The sequence below is a fragment of the Peromyscus eremicus genome, chromosome 20, assembly GCF_949786415.1.
Source record: "Peromyscus eremicus chromosome 20, PerEre_H2_v1, whole genome shotgun sequence".
In the NCBI taxonomy this organism is placed as follows: Eukaryota; Metazoa; Chordata; class Mammalia; order Rodentia; family Cricetidae; genus Peromyscus; species Peromyscus eremicus.
This window is the reverse complement of record NC_081436.1, coordinates 33,627,196-33,652,286: the sequence shown is the minus strand read 5'-3', so window position 1 is coordinate 33,652,286 and position 25,091 is coordinate 33,627,196. Positions and strand designations below refer to the sequence as shown.

Here is a 25,091-nt window from a genome sequence, read left to right as displayed (position 1 = left end):
CACTGGATCGTAAACAGACTGGGGAGAAGTAAGCAGGTAACGAAAAAATGATCACTGCATGATGGTAGCAGAAGAGGCTTTTGGAGAATGAGCTGTGTCTTCTGTTCTAAGTTGCCAACAAACGAAAGGAGCAGAAACAGCCCTTGAAGTCAACTCTCTTTGTCATAAAATCACCCTTGGAGATTCAAGGCCAAAAACCCTGTCAAAGAATCAGGTGGAGGTTTTTACATTCAACCAAAAAAAAAAAAAAAAAAGCCCAACAAAATAAAAAATTTAATAATGTAAGCCTTTCCTTTGTACATCACTCATTTGTGAGGCTCTTTCCCAGTTATCATCTCATCTTATTGTTATAAAAACTTTGAGATGTGTACACCAAACACAATTCACTCTGCAGGAAACAAACAAAAGACCCAGAGGTTCCCAAGGCTTGGCACTTTTTCCAGAGCCATTTGCTGAGCATGCAGGGCTGGAATGTGGGTATCCTTATTCTCTACCACAGACCTCCCTGATGAAGCCCCTCAGCGCTGGCTAATGATGGTCAGCTGTAAACATCTGGATGGAGCCAGTGTGCATAGCAGAGAAAATGTCTTTGAGTTGGACAGCCCTGGATTCAATCCTCTCTACAGCTCAAGGTTCTAAGCACAGAACAGTCTCTACTTTCCGGAGCCCCTGTTATAAATATGGCCACTGTCACAGCGGGCAGTGTACTCAAGAATGACTGACAGGATGGCAACTGTTTGTTATTCCACCATAGCCTACTCATTCTGAGGTGCAATAGCCTAGTTAAGAATTACTACCTTCCCACCCAGGCCATCATTCGGTCACGTGACTTCTAGATGTGCATGCATTCCTGTTCACTCTGACTCAATGTGTGCTCTTCCTTGATTTTGTTGTTTTAAAATAGCTCACACACCAAGAAACCAATGTAGAATTAAGGTCACACTGATTTTATTATAGCTGCACCACAGACAACCAGCTTCCCAGCGCTCTTTCATGGCCGCTTGGTCTCCAGTTACAACAGCTCCAGATCTTGGAAAATCTGGAAAGACTAACATTGTGGGACCCTGACAGTCAATCTTCCTGACATTTATTTCCAAAGCCCAGGAAGCAACAGAGGAGACAATGAATTATTTATCAGAACCCAGGCAGTGTAAGCCTTTTAGGTGTCTGAACAATGGCATACCCCTCTGTGGGGAAAGACTGCATCCTGTTCTACAGCACAGCTGAGGCACCAGAGGCCAAAGGCCAAAGCTGTTCTCTCCCCGCAGTTTTATCCGCCCGCCGTACCATGGAAATGACAGCCACGGTTAATGATGCCGATGCACGTACACCACGGCCCCATGCTGAGCACTTGGCAGGCACTCCTTCATCTAATCCCCAGCTCTTCATCAGCACTATCCCAATTACGGTCAAGAGCACCCAGACAGGGTGGAGAGATGGCGCAGTGGTTAAGAGCATTCATTTGCAACTTCCTGCAGAGAACCCAAGTCTGTTTCCTAGCACCCCCCACATCAGGTGGCTCACAACAACTTGTAACTCTAGTTCCATGGAATCTGATGTCCTTTTCTGGCTTCTGCTGGTACCAGCACACATGTGGTGTATAGATATACATACAAGCAATCTCGCACAAATTTATGACAAAACAGATAAAATTCATGGGTTTAAAAAAAAAATAACATGGACACTTGCAACAATTAGTTAATATGACCCAAGGTCACAGAACTAGTCAATGGCAAAGGTAAGATTTGAACAGAACTGTCTTAGTCAGTGAATTTCACAACCACGTTAGAGCAAAACACTTATACATCATTCAAAACGGCCTTATCTGTTTAAAATGTCCAGAAGAGACAACAAAACAGGTCTAAAGTTTTTGACATCAACTTCCCTAGAAAGCCTCCTTTTACCCTCAAGCCAGAGCATAGAACACCCGCCCTCTGAGCAGACCAGGCTTAGCACCCCAAAAGCTTCCAGCCACTGCATTCACAGTAGTTCTCCTCATCCACCAGCGAGGCACAGCTGACAGGCAGGGCACCTGGGAGCCCTCAGCTCCGATCATAGCCTCCAGGCACAAAGCAGACCCACGGCCAACGGGGAGTGGATGCAGAAGTAGAAACGAAGGAAAAGATGAAAAGGAAAAGGAACAAGAGCCTACTGAGGGTCTACAAAGGAGGAGAAAATGAAACAGCCTAAACAGGGCTCTTGGAAGACCTGTAAATTCTTCCTCACTAAATGAGCACAATGACCCAGCTCTCTCTCCATGCACACATGTACCAACACACATGTGTACACACACAACAAACCATATATCACAGTCATGCTCACACGCATGCACACACACACACACACACACACACACCCCACGGAGAATGAACTTGATCCATTTGGCAATTTTGTTTTCTGGATCACAGCCAGAGACTTGATTTGCAAGAGGGAGAAAGTGAAAGGTCATTCTGCAGACCACATCCTCTGTGAGCAAAGAAGATTAGAGGGCTATCAAATAAACCAAAGGATTTAGGAACCTTCATGTTATAAAGGGAGAGAAAAACAATAAATCAATTACTACTCAGTTAAAATTTTAATTAAACTAGTTCAAGTATCTCTCAAGTTAAAATGAATTGTGAAGGTTAAACCTGAGTGGAAGCCATTAGACAGAAACTAAGGCTGGACAAGCTTCTGACTTTTTGGACCTTCACAATGAGAAACAGAACATGGGGCCCCTAATGAAAGACTGGAAGACATTTTCTCATTGTAAGAACCTGGTTTTAATTAAAGCCTTAGGAAATACTTTTTAAAACTAAACCATACATGCACTTAATCTTCTACTAGATACAAAAGAAAAGGACAAAATGTAGCAGAGAGTAATTTATACATAAATTATATATAAATATATCTGCATATTCATGCATGAAATGACACAGAAAAGCAGCTCAGTGGTGAGACTCTCCGCCTGTGCTGCTGACCTACCTCAGCACAACAAAGTTTCACTTTTCAGGATCACCATTATCCATGATCAACTCTGCTCCAAACATACCAAATGAGCAACTCCAGAACCAAACAAATCCATAGCCTAATGAAATCTCCAGACATCAACATTTCCTCCAGCATAGACATACTGTACATACTACCTACCTGTTAGTCATTCCGTGGCCATCTTGGTCATGAGAGTAACTACCCAGGAATCACAGTGCTTATGTTTATTATTTTACTTAATAAAGGCCCCAAGTATAAGATTAGCCATGTTGACAACTCTACGAGAGACTATCGTCTTAATTGTTCTGTATTATGTTATTGTTGCTAACTTCTCACAATACTACATACGTAATAAAAGGTGGATCCTTAGAGTTTGCTGGCCAGCCAGCCTAACCAAAATGTTGAGCTCACAATGAGAGGCGTGTCTCAAAATAATAAAACAGAGTGAGAGAGGAACAAATACCATCCTGCTGTGGCCTCCACATGCACACACAGAGACATGCACACACATATACACACACACACACACACACACACACACACACACACACACACACACAGACTCAAAAAGTTTAAACACATAATTACATAACCCACCCATTCCATTCCTAGGCATATACTCCAAAGAAATGAAAACATGTATTTATGTGCAAATCTGTGTATTAATGTTCATAGAATCATTATTCACAGTAGCCAAAAAGTGGAAACAAGCTGGATGTCCATTAACAATGAATGAACTAATAAAGTATAATATATCCATGCACTGAAATGCCATTCATTCATGAAAAAGAGTGACTAGAACATGCTACCACATGGATAAATCATGAAAAAAGCACATTAAGTGAAATGAGCCAGACACAGAAGGCCATGCTTTATGACTCCCGTTTATATGAAGCATACAGAGCATGGATATCCACAGGGACACAAAGGTCAGTCAGTGAGCTCCATGGCATAAGAGGAAAGGAAAGTATGATTGCTTAGTGGGTACAAGTGTTGGTTTAGTTTTGCTTTACAGTGATGAGAATGGTCTAGAATTAGGTAACTATAATAGTGTACACATTTTGACCATGCTTAAAACCATGGAAATTTATGCTCCACAGTTGTTAATACGGTGAAATTTTATGTCAGTTTTATCTCAAAAAAGGTAGGTAAAAATACAATCAGCGGGTTGAAAAATAGGTCATAAAAAAACTTGAACTGCATAGAAAGGGACCAAAGCATAGGAAACACTAAAGTGGATATAAAGGCACAGAGAAAAGCTCACGCACGCTCAGCTTTGCAAACTTCAAGCATACACTAACGTATTATTAGCATTTCTCTGGTTCTTTTTATGTCTGTGTGGTATTTCCTTCTACGGAAAATATACAATTCACTTAACTTTTCTTGACAGCCCATCTCTTCTCTCCAGGTTAAAGACAATGCACCATGAACACTATATACTGTGTATTTATGCAGGCTCTGCTTGGGCAGACAGAGGGTGTGCTCATTTAGAATTGTAAAGGGTTCTATCAGGATGCTCTCTGAAACAGTTTGGTCTAGACGCTTCTATTTTTCCATACTCACATCAACCAAGAATACTATTATATGCTTAAGAGCTTTCACCAATTTGATAATAAAAAATTTCAATTGTGTGTCATTTTAATTTATATTCTGTTGGTCACTAGTGATGTTTCCTGAGAAGTGAAAGATGGAATGGAGCAGGTCCTCTAAGAGACAAGAGAAGGCAGCAAAGCCAACATCAAGAAAACGGAAGACGACCATGTCAAATGGGAACACATTCATCTGACACTTGGGTAGGAGGATTCACGGTGGACCAGGCCCTGTGCTGGGGCTCTGACCCCAAGAGAGGAATGACTCAAAGCCATCCTTGGGATAAGTGAGAAAAAGCACCATAAGACGCAGAGAACACACAGCCAGGGCAGGCTGATTTGAGACTCGGAGTGGGGTTCTAGAGCCCAGAGGGAGATGCTCTGGCCTGACACATGCTTAGTGCCAAGTCCCTCCAGGTCAACCCAAGCTGATTAAGGCCAAGGGATACGTAGGAGTGAGCAGGACAAAGCCATCCTTGAGGAGCTAGCTTCCCAGGCAGAAGGATGACCTCAGGTGATAAAGGGGAAAGACAGACATGAGGGAGCAGTTGTGGGGGTCCAGGGTCAAAGACAGGTCATATCATCAGGAAGGGGAGGAGGTCCTGAGTGGATAATGACATCTTTTTGGTAAAGAGGTGAAGGAAGGGCAGAAGTCAGACTATACATCTCACAAAACACCCACCCACAGAACTCCCTGTAAGCACACATGGGCTTTACTACCATTTTTCTAGCTCTTGTTTATAAAAGAAACAAAAATGTAAAATTGTTCTCTGTCTGACTCATGCTCCATTTCACACTGATGAAAAAGAACTAAACTTTGAAAAAGCCACCCCCACATGCTGGCCATGTTAACCCACTGACTCCTACCAGGCAGGTGAGTTTGCTAAAGAAACCACCCATTTTCCTGAGTTCAAACCACAGAGTCAAGGTGTTTCTTAACTGGAGCCTCTCCTGGGAGGCCTCACTCAGCATGCTCAGCTGCAAAGTGCTCCTGCAGATGGTCTCTTTCCTACTGGCTCCTCCCCAGAGTCAGGACTCCTCACCTGGCAGGGAAAAGGTGGGAACTGAGGCTCCCTGTGCTAGGGAGAAACTGATCCCAGAGCCCAGGAAAGCTTTTCTCTCTTTCTTCAGAGTACCAACCGTTCCCTGCAGGTTGAGAGGTGACTGTGGATGACTTCCCACTGACGTGCTATTCTGTGGGGGAGAGGACAGTTTGTCCTAGAGCCCTCAGGGTGGAGGCAGGTGCGGCACAGGCACCCACACACCAGCCGCAATGGTGATGCTGACCCGGGAGAATTCCTTCTCCTCCTCTGCCATGTCAGGGGCTGTATTTTCTTAGTTTCTCGTCATGCCACGCAAACAGCAATTAGCAAAACTTTCTAGCTTCTCAACAACTTAATCATCTGTCAGACATGTTTCTCCAGCACCCTAGGCCTTAGCCAGAGGGACTTATTAACCAAATGGTTTTTGTCTGGAGTCTCCTTGTTAACAATGTCCGACAGATGATCAATGGGCCAGACTGTTTTGAATGCCAGTCTGAATGTTCCCAGGAAGGAACAACTGTATGAGGAGAGCGGTTAATGAAGCCCTCGATGGGACATTTATCACCCAGCCTGGGCTTCTACTCAGGAGACTGGCTGCTGTCCCTCACCATATATAAAGGGTTTGGTGGGGAATTTCTCTAAGCCTTGTTTGCAGCCATTCCCCCTGCACTATATCTTTTCCTTATCGTCTGCAGGGACCTAATTACAGTGCCTGGATGGCTCCTCTAATCCATGGCACCTGCTGCAGCTGATCTCATTCAGGGATAGGGATACAGCAGCTGCAGACAGATGGATCTCACTTTCCCACTGACTGTGAACCTGAAGGATGCTGTGTGACGCCAAGATTCACGATCTGAACCTTCCTCTAGGTTTATAATATGGCTTTGGAGACACTGTTTCGAAGATTACAGACAGTAATTTATTGATAGTGTATAACAGCCCCTCCCTTCCTCCTCACCTGTGCAGAACCTAGGTACAGGAGGTACCTTCTCTGACTTGATATGAATATTTGTCTCCATTTCTCAGAGAAGTGTGGTGGTACTGTGTTCCCCAAAATGTTGTGTACCTTAATAAACTTATCTGGGGTCAGAGAACAGAACAGCCACAAGATACTTAGGCTAGAAAATGTTAGCACACGCCTTTAATCCTAGCATTCCAGAGACAGAAATCCCTCTGGATCTCTGGCCGCATTGGAAACAGCCAGGCATGGTGACTCACGCCTTTAATCCCAGAAAGCAGCCTTTAATCCCAGGGAGTGGTGGTAGAAAGCAGAAAGGTTTATAAGGGGTTGAGGACCAGAAACTAGAAGCATTAGGCTGGTTAAGCATTTGGGCTTCTAGCAGCAGTTCAGCTGAGAGCCATTGGGATATGAGGACACAGAAGCTTCCAGTCTGAGGAAACAAGACCAGCTGAGAAGTTGGCCAGGTGAGGTTAGCTGTGGTTTGTTCTGTCTCTCTGACCTTCCAGTGTTCACCCCATTACCTGGCTCGGGTTTGATTTTATTAATAAGAACTGTTAAAGATTCCTGCTACAGAGAAGTAAAGTGAGCATTAGAAAAGAAACTTCATTTGCTTTATATAAGTCAGCTGGTGGGTGCCAAAGCTGAACTCACCCCACACTTGTCTGGGGTCAGTTTCCTGTTTTTATTCCATCAGAGTCTGACTCATAAATATATATATATATATATATATATATATATATATACATACACACACACATACATATATACACATGCGCGCGCGCGCGCGCACACACACACACACACACACACACACACACATCACTGACCAGGTATTAGAGGGACACCTATAGAGCAACTAGGTAGGAAATTCAAAGATTTGACCTTCCACAAGATCTACATTCAGACAATTACGTGGCTCCAGGAAGATTTTCTAAGTGTCTGCTGTATCCATGAACCAGAGAGCTGGCCTCACAGTAATCTAGAGTGCTCCTGTATCACAAGTCCCTGCCCAGCACACCTGCTGTCCTTACCATCTCCGCTCTTGCTTGGGTTGGGGGTTTCAGGAGTATTCAGAGGCCTGAGGGGAATGATGACATCATCCACATTGACCCCTTCTTCACCATGCTTCTCAGAAACATGAGTCAGGAGTTCTGACTGATTTGGTGAGAAAAGATTACAACATTTACACATGAAGATGGCTGTATTTTCTGTAAGAAAAAAAAAAAACATAAAATATTGTTATTTCTCTGTCACATCAACAATGATTACTCCAAAGAGCCAAAAAACCAAACCAAACAAACAAGAAAACCAGAGAGAGAATCCATGTATTCACTGTCATCAGCCTCCTGCAGACTATGTTCACCTTTGCCTCAGGGGGCCACGACAAGAAGAAAATTCTTTTTTCAGTAGTTCAAGTCTTTCTCTGGAAGAAAGTAGCATGGACCTCCCTGTGACCCAAACTGACCCAAATCCATGCAGCAGCCCAGACTTCAGGAAAGCAGAGTCAATGGAAAGACAGCCTTGGTCTAGAAGTTGAACCCTGGCCCATCTCTGCTGAAGGCAGCAGCACATTGGGAATGGCTCAGCATTCCAGCCAAATTCTCTCCGACCAGATGCAGGCAAAGGTCGGCCAGGGCAACACTTGCCAAGAGCTGAGACCCTTGCCATGACTGAGCACCTGGCTCCAACACTGATGAGACACAACAGCTAGGAATGTGTTGCTTCATGCCAGTTAATTCCTACCTAAAACATGATCACTTTTTGCAACAAAACTAATAATTCCTCTTGTTCCTAACATTATATTAGGTAAAAAGACAGAATGAGGCGAAAGAACTCATTTTTCATTGATAAAATAATTACAAATATATATCAAATATTATATTTAGGATCCAAAAGCCATTAAGAGGCAGATTTTGTTGTTGTTGTTATTGTTGTTGTTGTTGACATTTTACATGTTTACTGAAGTGGACTGGTATGATATAAAAGACCATGGTTTGCAACCAAGCAGACCCAGGTTAAGTTTCCAACTCCCATCCCTAAACACTATAAAGCGGCGTGACCACGGAGAAGTTCAAGTACTCTCTGGGTGATTGAAGCCAGTGGGCAGAGGAGGTCAACAGCCTCCTTGGCAACAGACACCAGGTTATCCCACCATGCTCCAAGGCCTTGTCTCACAGTTTAAGGGGCTCACAGTTCATCATGGAGGAAAACACAGGGTGGCAGGAACTTGAGGTCACACTGCCAATCAGGAAGCTGAGAGAGATGAATACTTAGTTTACTTTCTCCTTTTCATTCATTCTGGACCCCAGCCCATGGAATGGTTATCTCTTATAGTTAGAAGAGGTCTTCCCACTTAGATTACCAGAATCTAGATTATCCATCTGAGGCATGATCAGGTGATCCCAGGGACTGTCAAATGAAGAGTATTAATCACCACAGCCTGATACCTGGTTTTGACATGGATATGTGTGGCTAGAAACTGTGAGCAGAACTCTACCAAGTTACAGTAAAAATACTCAGGATACCTACAGGACTAAAGCCATTCCTGTCTAAAACAAATTTAAAGACACAATGCTGAACTAACATATCACCTACAGGCCATGGACAAGCCCTGATCTGATTTGGGCAGACAAAGTTGAATCTAGACGCAGACCTGCCAAGAGGTGACCCTCGTACCACCACGACAAGACAACACAGAACCACTGTTTCTTAGAGTTTGCAATGGTGTAACTTCCCAGCCGGCCTCTATCAGTCTAATATTCTAATATTATTTCACAGATGTTCTCTGGGGACTGAGAACTTTGTGACATTTAGCAGGGGAGAAAGTCTAGGGGCCGCAGAATTATTATAAGGCCTCTCTTAGTTCAAAGGCACAGTAAACATGTAGAGATTAAATAAACTTGATGACATTTTGTATGACAGCACCAGAGAGGGCCCTGGTACCCCAGGGTGAGACCTACCTCAGCCATCTGCTATTAATTACATGAGCTTCCCAGGTACCCACTGCATGTTTGGCTGTTGGGCAGTGGACTGTGCCTGCGATTCGGAGTGACGACAAAAATAAGCCCTGGTTTGTGACCCAGGGCCACTCACATAAATGTGGGCTCAGCCAAGCAGCGTGGCCATGAGACAGGGTTCAGAGAGGAAAACTGGACCAGGGAAGGCTGACAGGGACAGAAGCTTCTCAGCGTGGACTGCTGGGAGTCAGAGCTGCAGGAGAGCAAGAGGCAGATCCCAGAAGACACCAAATAGGAAGAGAATGCCCAGAAATTGAGGGGTTGAAGAGGAGAGCCAGGACAGGAACTAATATGGCTGAAAGGTCCAGTGTGATGGCTTCGTTCTCAGAGCTGGTCCCCAGTCCCTCACTGCCAAGCTGCACCCGCTCCCTGAAGTGCTGCCCTGCTGAGCTCCACCTGGCCCATCACCCCAGTCCTCTGAGGGGGGTTTGTTCACCTACTGTACCAGAAAATAGCAACAACCTGAGTTGCATGAGGAGACAGAGAAATTGGGGGGAGGGGTTATGGTATGATAGAGGAGGCCACTAGAGGGGTCTGTCAGGAACAGAGAAGCGATATGAGGGCCTGAGATGCAGGGCTGCGGAGGAGAAACACACACCAGGCAGGGCATTGCTGCTGACTGGAAATGAGCAGCAGAGGGCAGGCAGGTGAGAGCCTCTGCTCTGCTACTAACAACCTAATTGTGTCTTCAATAACTGCCTGCCCCAGACACCCAGGACGAAGCACAGGGCATGCCCTCTTGAACACAGGCCTCCAACACAGACAGTGACAGGGCACTTCCTGGAGATGTTTTTAAAGCCATGCACGAACAGCCAAATGTCAAAGCACATAAAAGGGGGTGCTGTACCATGCTGTACCCACCAAGTGTTAAGGATTATTAATACACCAAAATAATAACAGGAGAGCCAGATATGAAAAAGCATATCTTATATCCTGACATATAGTCGTAATTATGTTGTCAGCTAGCTCTGATGAAGATGTGATAATGTGGGTGCATCTTGGGGTCCAATTACTATGCTCTCTTCCTTAACAAAAGAACTCAGAGAAAAATGACATGCTCAGCACAAGGAGACCCACAGCAGTCTGGGTTATGAGCATGCAATTCCCCGGAATTATCTGCTGGCTGGAGGCAGCTACTCTGCACTGATGCAGAGGAAACCCTTAAGATGCTGGCAAAAATAGTTCCTTGTTTCTAAACTCTAAGCTAAGGAGCCGCCAGGTCCTTGTGGACCTCTGGCTTACCTGCCCTAGGGACCCTAAGATAAACAGGGGCTCTGCCCCAGCGCCCCCCAGAATGTGACCATGAACCAAACTATGAGTCTGGGGTCCCAGGGAATGATGGAGCATTAGTGGAGCTGTGGGCTGAAGTAGCAGGTTGTAGTCAATGGGAAGAATATTCTGGCACCTAGCACAGCATCTAACACTTGGTGCTGTTGCTCCTTGTAAGTCCGTTCAGCATGACTAGAACAAAACAGGGTTCTGGCATCTGTGGTCTCGGCCCTTATACGAGCCCCTATCCTACAGAGGTCATTTACTGCTGAAGTAACAATAGGAGTTCCTGCTCATTGGGAAACAGTCACAAACAGAATTAGAACCGCTAGAATCGCTGTGTGCCTGGTCCATCTCCTTTAGACCTACTGTGTATCAGAGACAGAGTCAGACAGAGACCAAGGGAGGGTCCACCTCAGATCAGTAAGAGCCTTTCCCATCCTTTCAGGGCCCCCATGCTCACTCCAACTCCAGACACGGCATGGGGAAAGGCAGAAGAGACTGGCTTTCAGTGACACCAACAGTGGGGTTCAGGAACTCTGGTTCAAATCGCACAACACTCTTCCTTACAGAAACAGCCTTAGAGAGACTGTGACAGTCTAAGCCAGTGGTTCTCAAGCTGTGTGGGTCATGACCCCTATGCAGCACAGGACTCACATATCAGGTATTTTTACATTACGATTCATAACACTAGCCAAATTACAGTTACCAAGTAGCAACAAAATCATTTTATGGCTGGGGGTCAGCACAACATGAGGAACTGTAGTAAAGGGCCTCAGCTTGGGAAGGTTGAGAACCACTGCTCTAAGCTATTTGGGGACATTGCTCAGGACTGGGTGGCAGGATTCCTGGGTACCCTCTGACCGCCTACGCATCTCCGGGCAGAACTTAAATCTTTCTAACTCAACACATGAAAGGCAGGTGGCCCAGACTACCTCTGAGTCTGTTTCATCTGGCCAGAAAGCGAAGCCTGGGTAGACCAGGAGTCAGGATTTTCAGGAGGCAGACATACACATGTGCCTGGGGCAACACAAAGTACATGGCCAATTTCTAAATCCTACACTCTCCTGCAGGGCACTACAAGGCTGACATGCTCCTCAGCTAGAGCCTACCAGCCTAATGAAGCCAGACTCTGACAACCCAGACCAGGAGGAGAGGGCAACGGCTACAGGCACCCTCTCAACACCCTGGATTCCGAACTCTCCTAAAATTGATTATATCCACATGAAACTGACTGAAAGCCAGCTGGGGGCAAGACAGGACATGGCAGGTGAGGGGCCAGGCACACTGAGGAGATGCAGAGCCTGGGGTCAGAATATGGGGAGTGGTCAAGCCAGGCATCCTGCACAGACATACACCCTTGGCCAGAGGCAGCCCAGTGCATTCCTGCCGTTCCAAATGGCCCCAGACAGATGGGGTAGATGAACTTTTTCTTCTCACTAAGACCAGATAAAAGCTCAGGGCACTTCAGATGAGACAAACACGGAAATGCAAACTCGAAACAGGCCAGCTCGAAACCACGGGACCTGGGAAGCAGCAGAGTAGTGACATGCTTTGGGTTTCATCCTGCCTCCTGCAACTAGCCTGGAGCCAAAGAAGTCACAGAACTGGAAACTACAGCCAAAGCCTGTTTTCCACCCAAAGGACAAGTGAGGGCTATCAAGCCAGACAGGAACCCTCTATCCCACCACAACCAAACGCCTCAGCAAACACTGGCCCGAGCCCCGTCCCACAGTCAAAGGTTGAGAGGGAACCAGGGCTCTCACAAGCATCCGGCCATAATGCACATGCCAGCTCTCCGCTACAGTGCCCCTAGAGGAGAAGCACTGAGATCCATCAGCCCTTTTAGCCCTGACAGGCCTTGACACAGCAACAGAGAGGTACTAGACAGCTGGACTCCACTGTCCTACCCAGTGTTATCAGAGTCAGTATGGGTCTAGAGTCTACCAATTCACCCCAGAGTCAATGGGGGTAATGTAGAGCCTGGACTCCATCACCTAGTCTAGTGGGAGTCTAGACTCCACCACCCAGCCATACTGGGAGCCTGGACTCCACCACACAGCCCAGTGGGAGCGTGAACTCCAGCACCCAGCACACTGGGAGCCTGAGCTCCAGCAACCAGCCCAGTGGGAGCCTGGACTCCAATATTCAGCACACTGGGAGCCTAGACTCCAACACCCAGCCCAGAGAACCTGGACTCCAACACCCAGCACACTGGGAGCCTAGACTGTAGCATCCAGTCCAGTGTCAAAAGAAGCAGCAGGAAAGAGGAATTCAAGCCCACTGGAAGTAAGATGACATCACTCTCAACCACAACAGAGTCAAGGGAGCCAGTCAAGGCAGAAGAGCTAAATAAGACCCAGGATTTCACAGCTCAAACAGCCATGACTCAGTCACCATTCACTCCCCATGACTCTTCAAGAAGCACGAAAACGGCATGTGGAAGGAGAGAAGGCCATGAACAGACATCAGCAAGGTGACATGACAGCAGGATGATTTGATGAGGACAAAAGCAACCACCACAAAAAATGTCTTCAAAAGCAAAGCCAAGTAACACAGGAGATGGGAGCTAGAGTTCCTCATCTAGGAGATAGACAAGGTAACGGAATACCTACTGGAAAGTCTAGAACAGAAAACTAAAGCAACTACCACCAAAAAAGGGACAGACAAAAGCCTTCAATGGCAGGTTCAAAACAAGATGAACAGAACAGGAAGGTTGGCGATGCCGAGGACAGAGGAGCAGGACACATCAGAGGCCCAGCAATGACACTGAGTGGAGTGCAGGGACCCAGGGGCCACAGTAAAACAGCTAAAACTATGTCATCAGAGCCCAGGGATGAGAAGGAGATGTTGAAACTGGGGGAAAAAATGTGGTAAGAAATGACAACTGAAAGCTCCTAAATTTTTAGAAAAATAAACCAATGTACTCAAGAAGCTGAGCAAATCGCAAACAGGATAAACTCCAATAAACTTATTCCAAGAAATATAATCAAACATTTGAGAACTAAAAATAAATACGTAAGAGTAGCAATGGAGGAACAAAACTATTTCCTATCAGAAAACTCATTCAGGAGACAGCAGATTTCTCCCCAGACAATGGAGGCTAGGAGGAAGCGGCACAAGACATCTAATTTCAAGCACACTGCTGGGACTTGCAGGTAGGGAGGAACACAGCTCACAGAGGTGTTGTTTGCTGTTTTTTACTCTTTGCTCTTTTACTGTTTTGGCTCTTTACTCTTTGGGGGCCCACCACCCAGCTCTCAAATAAATCATGCATGGAGGCTTATTCTTAATTATAAATACCCGGCCTTAGCTTGGCTTGTTTCTTGCCAGCTTTTCTTAAATTATCCCACTACCTTTTGCCTCTGGGCTTTTTCCTTTTCTTTCTTCTGTATATCTTACTTTAACTCTTACTCTGTAGCTGGCCCCTGATGGCCTCCACCTTGATCCCTCTTGTTCTTCTCTTCTCCTCCCAGATTTCTCTTTCTATTTATTTTCTCTGCCTGCCAGCCCCACCTATCCTTTCTCCTGCCTCACTATCGGCTGTTCAGCTCTTTATTAGACCATCGGGTGTTTTAGACAAGCAAAGTAACACAGCTTCACAAAGTTAAACAAATGCAACATAAAAGAATGCAACACATCTTTGCATTATTAAAGAAATGTTCCACAGCATAAACAAATGTAACACATCTTAAAATAATATTCTACAACCCAGAGGCACAGCCAAGGTACAGTCCATGCTAAACCCCCATCTCTGGGAACTGGTGTAGAAACTCAGATTCTGAACTCCTAGCTGCCTATCCCATACTTCCCAGTACATTTCATGCTGCCTTCACTCGTGAGCTATTACCACAGCCTCAATGGCCCAGCATCTTCCTCTTAGTAATAATACCAATGGAGATCCATTAAGACCCCATCAGTTAGATGAATTAATGATAGCAAAATGCTTAAGTATTAATCAATAAACACAAGAAGACAAAATGCTACACTGCTAGGTTATTAAATCACTCCATATAAAGACTGTACTTTAAAAACATCTCTCACTTCTGCTCCTTGATGAGCATAAATCACCCTCTCTACTCTCCAACTAGCTTCTATTTGGATGTATTAACTGCCAGAGAGTTCAACAGCCAGAGCCAAGTCCCTATTGAACTGTTTGTCTTCTGAGACAAGACGGCAAGAACACTCTTATACTTTTTGTTTTCCTGCTTTTCACTTGTCTTGAAGTTATTAAATTCATAGAAGCTAGGAGCTCCCAAATAGGAGTGGAAATATTTTAACAACATAGAGCCAGACTTCTGTCACAGCCAACATAACGAATGAGGTCTCAGATTGTGCAGCTTTGTGCACTATCACGGTCCCTCCCACCTACCGTCCTGGTGCAGCAGGCAGTGTGGCAGGCTCAGAAAGTACTACCTTCCTTTACTCTTTTTTATGTGTAGGAGTGTTTTGCCTATATGTACACATGTATGTGTACCACCTGCATACAGTGCCCTTGTAGGATGGAAGAGGGCATCAGGTCCTCTGGAACTGGAGTTACAGATAGTTTTGAGCCACCACATTGGTCCTGGGAACAGAACGTAGGCCCTCTGAAAGAGCATCAAGCACTATAAACACTGGGCTGTCTCTCCAGTCCTTACCCTTCCTTTATCTTTAAGGGAAGAAAATCAGGTTAGAATGTTTTCCTTCACTCCCTTTCCTCTGAAGAGCCTTGAACCGCCTGTGGATATGTCCCATGCTATCATTATCATCACCACTATCACCAATGTCACTATCATCACAAACACCATTGCTGTGGGATGGTCTGTATGTCAAGTGTGTTGCTGATTGGTCAGTAAATAAATCACTGATTGGCCATTGGCTAGGCAGGAAGTATAGGCGGGACAAGGAAAAGAATTCTGGGAAGTGGAAGGCTGAGTGAGGGAGACACGGCGAGCCGCCATCAGGACAAGGAAGATGTAAGGTACCAGTAAGCCATGAGCCATGTGGCAAAGTAAAGATTAATAGAAATGGGCTAAATATAAGAGTAAGAGCTAGACAATGACAGGCCTGAGCTAATGGCCAAGCAGTTTAAATAATGTAAGAGTCTGTGTGTTTATTTTATAAGTGGGCTCTGAGACTGGCGGGACTTGGTGGCGGGAGCTGGAGAGAAATTCTCCAGCAACACACCATCACCATCACCATGGCCACTATCGCCGTCATCATTGCTACCATGACCATCATCATCGACACCATCATCACCATTGCTGCTATCAGTACTATCAGGAACACCACCTTCACCACTTCCATCACCACCACTGTCACCATTATCACCACCACCATCATGACTACCTGTGGTGGTTTGGAAGAAAACGGCCCCCACAGGGAATGACACTAGTAGGAAGTGTGGCTTTGTTAGAGTGGGTGTGGCCTTGATGGAGGAAGGGTGTCACTGTGGGGGTGGGCTCTGAGATCTGCTGTGCTCAAGCTACACTCAGTGTGGCACACAGTTCCTTCGCCCCTGCAGGGTGAGATGCAGAACTCTCAGTTCCTTCTCCAGCACCATACCTGCCTTCACACTGACATGAAGATAATGGACTAAACCTCTGAAACTGTAAGCCAGCCTCAATTAAACGGTTTTCTTTATAAAAGTTGCCATGGTCTCTTCACAGCAAGAGAAATGCTAAGACACCATCACATGTATTAAAACTTGCTGGAACTAAAATCTTAAAGGATGAAATAAACAAGAAGGAGGCTCAAATTCACCAAGCTCTCACCATCGACAAGTACCATACAAGGCTCACACTAAGTGCACTTAATCTTCAAAGCAATTCTCTGAAATGGGTTTTATTATGGTATTTCTCCACTGTAGGACAGCACCTATTTCAAGAAGTACTAACACCTTACATGTCACTAAAAAGACAAAAACACAGATAAATAGACTAGGATATGCTGGCTTCTCATCACACCATTGAAAGATATTCTCAGTGTTCGAGCTGCCTGCATCAATAACCAACTGTAATGTTTTCACAATTCAATGGGAGCAATGTAGGCCCAGCACAGAGCAAGTACTGGGCAGCCTGGCTGTGAACTCAGGAAAGCTTGACTCCTGCTCTTTCTTCGCCCTGTACAACGTCACTTCCCACTCTGCACACACCAGGCTGCAAGCCACTCCTTCAAGACAAGAATGGAGACAGCTGAATAAAACAGCAGGAATTTGTCGCACTACCTTGCCAAGATGCTGCCAGCCCAAAAGACACCTCTACCTTCCGGTAAGACACTAGCACCTCATCAGAAAGTCGTAAGAGACATTGTAACAAGTCACATTCCCTACCGTGTGTAGGACTTTCATAATACAAAATGAACCTATTGTGTGAAATGAGCTGTCTTCCTTAAACAAGGCACTATCATCACCATCATCATCATCACTACCTTCCAGACAATCACCATCATCATCATCATCATCATCATCATCCCATTACTACTATCACCTTCATCCACATTATCTCCCTCAAGACCATCAGCACATGAATATTCGCACCAGCATCAGCACCATCGCCATCATCACTGTCACCCCCAGGACCATAAACATCAGCATCATCACTGTCACCCCCAAGACCATAAACATCACCATCACCATCATCACTGTCGCCCTCAGGACCATAAACATCACCATCATCACTGTCACCCTCAGGACCATAAACACCAGCATCATCACTGTCACCCTCAGGACCATAAACACCAGCATCACCATCATCACTGTCACCCTCAGGACCATAAACATCACCATCATCACTGTCACCCCCAAGACCATAAACATCACCATCATCACTGCCACCCTCAGGACCATAAACATCACCATCATCACTGTCACCCTCAGGACCATAAACATCACCATCATCACTGTCACCCTCAGGACCATAAACATCAGCATCACCATCATCACTGTCACCCTCAGGACCATAAACATCAGCATCACCATCATCACTGTCACCCCCAGGACCATAAACATCACCATCATCACTGTCACCCTCAGGACCATAAACACCAGCATCATCACTGTCACCCTCAGGACCATAAACACCAGCATCATCACTGTCACCCTCAGGACCATAAACATCACCATCATCACTGTCACCCCCAGGACCATAAACATCACCATCATCACTGTCACCCTCAGGACCATAAACACCAGCACTACCATCATCACACTGTCACCATAATCATCACCACCAACATTACCCCCATTCACAAAAGAGAAGCCTGGGGCTGATAGACACTAATGAGCAGCCAAGGAGCTCCCATGCAGATAAGTAATAATAACAGCAAAGCTTCACCAAGACCTTCCAAGTTGACTGCCACATAGGCGACCTGAAGTGCCGGTGTGTTGTTTGATGAAATACTCACGGCGTTTGCTGTGAGGAATGCTAGTCTTGTGCCCCTAACTCATAATCAAAACGAAAAATTACAACTTGGAAGAGACAGTAGATTAGAAAAGGAACTTTGTTCCTTGTGTGTTATTACTTATTACTGCAATTTATTTACTTAAGTAGCAATAAGATGGAAAACAGGAAAAATCTCGTTGTGAATTCACCCAGACCATATATACTTACTAATCTCACCCACTGCCCAGCTTGAGAACAGACCCAAAGCACAGACAACAGTGAACCGCCATTCCAGGTGGACAACCTTATAAGCAAATAGTGTGCTAACATCACCCTCTGGTGGCCATCTATGGCAGTACAACAAAATCAAAACAAAGCAACCACTGACTTTGCTAGACACCATTCGGCCTATTACCCTACTTAATTAACCTTTACATTCACCTCACCAACGAGAGGCTTTTGTGTCCATTTGACAATGAGAAGAGTAGGCCATGGAAGGGATTACTGGGTCGAGCAGCAGGTGGGCACACGGCAGGAACACAATCTGAAGTCACCATTTGATTAGGCTGTTTTTCCACAGCCCTAATGGACTTGTTCTGGCAACCGAGGTGTACCTAGTCAAACTTGGCTGGTGAGTCAGGCCAGACTTAACTCTAACAGACTGTCCTCATAGCCAGCCGCTGCCTGGCCCATTCTTAATCTTCCTAAAAGTCACTTTCAAATCTCGACACACGCAGCAGCAATGATGCTAAGAAGGAAACTCAGCAGAGGCGCATGCGTGCACTGATGTGAGGGACAGTCTGGTGGTTTGAATAAGAATGGCCTCTACAGGCTCAGACATTTGAATGTTTAGTCAGCAGGGGTGGCACTATTGGAAAGGTTTAGAAGGTTTATGATGAAGTGTGGTCTTGTTGGAGGAAGTGTGTCACTTGGGCTGAGCTTTGAGGTATCAAAAGCCCATGCCAGGCCCAGGCTCTCTCTCTGCCTGCTGGATGTAGCTCTCAGCTCTGCTCCAGAGCCTCCCTGCATGCCACCATGATGATAATAAACTAAACCTCTGAAATGCAAGCAAGGCCCCAGTTAAACACTTTCTTTCCTAAGAGTTGCCTTGGTCAGGGTGTCTCTTCACAGCCCTAGAACTCTGATCAAGACAGCCAGTGACTGAGGCATGCACTGTGGAAAACAGAGCAGACTTCCCCAACGTGACTGGGGCCTCCTGGGGGAGGAGTAGATTTCCATCTCCTGATCTGCTACATGTCACTCAGCAGGTCATGTGACATCCATTCAGCTGCTCACTACTGTATATCCTGAGTGGGAACAGGTTCACACGTGTACCATGAGTTTCTGTGTGAAGAAATACAGAGGCATCTCGAGGATGAACTTTTAGCCTTTTCAGCTGCAGGGTGGATTCCTCTAGGGACTGAACTGCCCCCACAGAGCAAAGGACTCTTTTATCATTTTACAAATCACACCTTTAGCCAAAAGTCTTTGATCTAAGTCCCCAAAAGGGATAATGCCAAATGCAAATTCTCAGTACAAATACCAGTTTTCTGGGTTGTTTATACTAAGTTTGCATAGGCTTTGATCCCCTGGGAAAACTCTCAGATAAGACTTTAAACAGGAGGTACAGAGATGGGGGTAACAATTACAAAAAGCAGATTACGGCCAGGTTTAACACTCCAGTGTCAAATCGGAGACAGCTGGTGGGAATTCTTCCTTCAGCTCACCTATGTGACCTATGCTCTACCAACATGGTATGCTTTAGTCTAAGAAGACTTACAGCTAATGTTAAAGGAAAGGATGGAGGGATAAATGGATATGCTGACTCAAAACAGCATAGATCTGACCCCAGCTTTGATCCACATAGCTGTTGTGACCCAGGGCATGTGTATGTAGTCTCTGTGAACTCATTTCTTTCTCCCTCTGTCCAGAGCTGTGGAGGACAGCAGGATGCTGAGAATACAATGCACCAACCTCAGTGCTGTAGCCAAGAGACACTACCCTACACCATACAGGAGAAAGGGCATCACTTAGGCCGGAGTCAGAGCCTCTCAGCTCACAGATGGCCCTGGTTTCTCCAGTGGGACATAAAACAGAAGTCTCGAAATCTCTTCAGGTCTCACTTTCTCATCTGAATGACAAACAGCTCAAGCTGTTGTTTGGAAATGTTTGGAAGTGAAAGACGGTCTTAGGCTGGCCCTATCCAAAGCCTGAGAAAACAAAGCTAAAGACTCTAGCCTCCTCACCCACAGAGAATCCCCACGGCACCTGCCAGCTCTGTCCTACTGATATCTCAACAAATGCACACCTTTACTGTGTAGAATTACCAGGCATCTCATAAGATGCTGATGTGCACGCCAACCTCTATAGCTCACAAAGTTAACGTGTTTATTAAATGCTAGGGAGAAATCCCAGAGGGGTTTCTCTGCTGAAGCTGAATTAACAAAATAAAATGAGGAATGTTCAATATCAGCTATAATTATGGCTGGGACAACAGCTGCATTATAATTTTATGCATACACATTTCTTCCACGCTAAAACTTGGCATGAAATTTTTAAAGTTATTTTTCATCTCTCTCAAAGTGAGAGTCCTGGGTAATGACGTATGTTTACAATGAACAGGGTAATCATACTGGTGGAAAACGTGGCTCTTCCCAAAGGAAACCACCAAAAACACCGATAGAGACAGGAACAGTCCCTGAACCCAGCAGACCAGTGGGAACACGGGACCATGAGGTCCTAACACAGAAACTAATAGCACAATCCATCAGAAAATGGTTGAGGCCACCACCCATAACTCACCTGATGCCCCTGAAGCAACCAAGTCTCTGCCACCATTCACATGCTGAACGTAAAAGCAGCCAAACCTCCATTTTGCTGGTTTCTGAGAGAGAAAGAGTCATGCCCACAGATGACAGCACAATGTTCCTAAGTGCCTAGCTTTGGTTTTCTGGTTTTGCTCATCTTTCTTCTGAAATAATGGGCTGCTTTCAAGCCATTGGCAACTGTGTCCCAAAGACACCACAGACCACACTTCATCGGCCAGCAACATACCTGGAGCCATCTTCCCCTTTCTGAATATGCAGACTTGGCCTGGATACAGTAACTACAACTGCCCTCACTGACCCGGCAGGGATGGCAGGGAGGGTAATGGGAGAGCCACCATATGGGTGATGAGGAGCCATCAAATGGGTGATGGAGAGCCATCATATGGGTGATGGAGAGCCATCATATGGGTGATGGAGAGCCATCATATGGGTGATGGGGAGCCATCATATGGGTGATGGGGAGCCATCATTATATGGGTGATGGAGAGCCATCATTATATGGGTGATGGGGGAGCCATCATATGGGTGATGGAGGAGCCATCATCATATAGGTGATGGGGGAGCCATTATTATATGGGTGATGGGGGAGCCATCATTATATGGGTGATGAGGGAGCCATCATATAAGTGATGGAGGAGCCATCATATATGGGTGATAGAGGAGCCATCATCATATGGGTGATGGGGAGCCATCATATGGGTAATAGAGAGCCATCATTATATGGGTGATGGAGAGCCATCATTATATGGGTGATGGGGAGCCATCATTATATGGGTGATGGGGAGCCATCATTATATGGGTGATGGGGAGCCATCATTATATGGGTGATGGGGAGCCATCATTATATGGGTGATGGGGAGCCATCATTATATGGGTGATGGGGAGCCATCATTATATGGGTGATGGGAGAGCCATCATATGGGTGATGAAGGAGCCATCATCATATAGGTGATGGGGGAGCCATCATCATATGGGTGATGGGGGAGCCATCATTATATGGGTGATGGGGGAGCCATCATAAAAGTGATGGAGGAGCCATCATATATGGGTGATAGGGGAGCCATCATCATATGGGTGATGGGGAGCCATCATTATATGGGTCATGGGAGAGCCATCATATGGGTGATGGGGAGCCATCATATGGGTGATGGGGGCATTGCAGGTTAACAAAGTACTGATGCTGAAGCAAGCAGGCAGCATTTTAGATCCTAAAGTCTAGCTTGCTAGGTAATACTACGGACTCCTCCACTTGCATTCTCAGTCCTCTGAGACACATACGCACACATGTAAAGCACAAACGTGTGTGCACATGCATATCCATGCATACATACATACAAGCAAAAATGCATGCACAGACACATGGGCAAACAATACACACACACACACACACACACACACACACACACACACACGTGCGCGCTCTCTTTAGGAAAACAAAAGGCATAGGCAATTCAGAAACCAGTAAAACAAAAGAGCATCATGGTGAAACCAAGCAGAAATGGAGGCTATGACTCTCGAGGAACTGAGAAGAAGCAGGAAGAAGGGAAGAAAAGAGGTCAGGAAATGAAGGGAAGAAGAACAAGATGGCAGGTACTAGGACCACTTGTAAGATGCCAGGGTACAGGTGAGAGAAGAAAGTGGACCCAGCTCTGGAAGGTGAGCCCAGCCTCTCCACATAGGTCCAAGTTCTGCTCACATAATCTACACCCTGCACGCTCAACTCAGCAGGACAAGGAACAAATGTTACAGAAGGCCAACAAAGCATGGAAGAAGGGCAGGACCGAAGGAGGGGCAGCCAGGCCACACAGTCTCACTGTCCTGTTTAGCTGCTGTTCTCTCATCTGGCTTGATGCTCAAGATTGAAGCAGTTTGCTCCCAAGAGGCACAGGCACTCTGGTTGCCACAGGACAGTGCTCTTGTCCCCTCCCCATGGATGCAGTCTGTAGACACACTGCTGTTTGGGAGAGGGATCCAACCAAGCAAAGCCAAGCCCTTGGAAATTCGGGCCTGACTCAACCCACTTCAATGGAGGCAACATTTCCAATCAACGAACCTAAACTTGGCATGAGTCAGGGGTAAGCTGAGTAGGAGCTGTGCAGCTTGAAAGTTAAAGAGCCCACTGAGTAAACTCAGACTTGTAAGTGACCACCAGCCAGGCAGGGTGGACTCCATAGATCCTTCGTTCCTCTAGTGTCCTGGGAACTGTCTCTGAAGATGGTCCTGCCTGCAGGACACTGGCAGGGGCGGAGTCAAAGGTGCACATGGCCTATACGTGAGGAGCCACACCCATTCCAGCGCAGGCCCAAATAAAGGGCCCAGGGCTTTGTCTGGACAAGCACTGCCAAATGAAATAGGAGTAGCCACAGATGGGATTTTAAACTTCTAGAAGCCACATTAAAATAAGATGAAGCACCCAAGATGACTTTTAACAGCAGCACTCTTTATTTAACCGAGTAGACCTACAACAGCATCTACCCTGTAGTCCATTTCCCAGAGCTCCATGAGAAACTCCATCCTTTCTGTACCACCTCTTCACACTCGAGAATCTTTGCCATTTACAGCACATCCTGGTCTGGGCTATAATACACCCAGGACCCACTCATACTGTTTCCAGAATACCTGGAATGTCTGTCACTGTACATCAGAGTCATGGCAGACATGTTCCCCTCCCTGACCCCCAGGAGGCTGGGACACAGCCTCTACCCCTTAAAAACCTTGGCAACTCAGTAAATCTAAAAAATGGAGACACAGAGTTAGCAAGGTGGAAATACAGGCCATTAAATGACTACAGCGCTGGTCACACTCTGCAGGAAAAGGCAAGAGACAGAGGGACGTGTTCATTTACTACTGTCGCAGGTTTAAATGCCGACTGTGTGCTCAGGGCTCCAGAGGTCACAATCAAAACAGATAATAACCTGGGTAGAAGCTAGAGGCAGATGTGGGAAACATGCTAATTCAAATTCAAATTGTAAATGTCTGCTTTACTTATTATAAAAGCCTGAGATCAGTCTGTCTTATTAAGAGTCCAGGGTCTCACAATTAATTCCAGGAATAAGAACTTCCCTTTAATATTCAGACATCACTGGGGTCTTTTGCAACTCCAGAGGAGAACATTAATTTAAGGAAAACAAGTAGAGAAAGAAGTTTCCAAGCCACCACCCACCCACCTACCCTCAGCTCACCCAAACCATCCAGCTCCTTTTCCCGAAGACAAAATACGAACTAAGTTTTAGAGCTAGTCTCTAAATAACTGTGCTCTGTGCCTACCTTATACAGTGGCTTCATATTTCAGTAGTTAATGAATGCCCAGTATGTGTCACATCCTCTGCCAGGCACAATTAGAAATGAGGGAGATACAGGCCTCCCTCCAGGAACACAAATGAGCCACTCCATTTGGCACGCCAGGGCTGCTCTCTGGGGCTGGACTTCGTGGACACTTGCCACTGGTGGGAGAGAAGTGCTCAACTCAACTACAGGCCAGAGTCTTGCAGGGTCAGATAGCCCTGCCTGCCCCACACACACCCCAGTGTCACTCTGCAGGGCAGCTGTCACCTATGTTTATACCAGCGGGAACCTCAGAGAGTCAGGCCAGCTGCCCTGGCCCCAAGGGCTCCTGGGAGTCCTGCCCCAGGAAGACACTGGCAGCCCAGCAGCCCTCTCCCAGTCCAGGGCTGTGAGGACACAAGCGGGCACATGAGAACTCTGGCAGGGGCAGCTAACTCCAGCTCAGGCACCTCCACAGAGAGGGAGACATGGCAGCACCTGCTCCCTGTCTCTCCAGCTTGTTCATGAATTCAGGATCTATTCTTGAAGTCTCAGACCCAGCTTTGTTCTCACAGAGAGGCTTCTGTAAGCATTTTCATCTGGGTGTCCAGAGTGCTTTATCCCTTACATACTGCCTTGGAGTATGACCACAACTTATAACAGCAGATTTAGTGGTAAGCTTATCTGATTTCCCTAATATAGTATAAGCTCTTAAAACACAAAGAGCATGCAATTAAAAAAAAATAAAGTCCTGAAAATAGAAATGCTGAACATTACCAAAGAAGT

At 46.0% G+C, this 25,091-nt stretch overlaps 1 protein-coding gene across 4 annotated transcripts in view; it reads right to left on the bottom strand.

Moving 5' to 3' along the window:
* The window catches only part of Zfat (zinc finger and AT-hook domain containing), a 183,246-nt gene that overhangs the window by 140,523 nt on the left and 17,632 nt on the right, over window positions 1–25,091 (bottom strand). For all 4 annotated transcript variants that reach the window (XM_059246900.1, XM_059246899.1, XM_059246901.1 and 1 more), the window contains exon 2: window positions 7,595–7,771. In XM_059246900.1, the coding sequence (XP_059102883.1) occupies window positions 7,595–7,771 (177 nt within the window). The remainder of the gene's footprint in view (window positions 1–7,594; window positions 7,772–25,091) is intronic.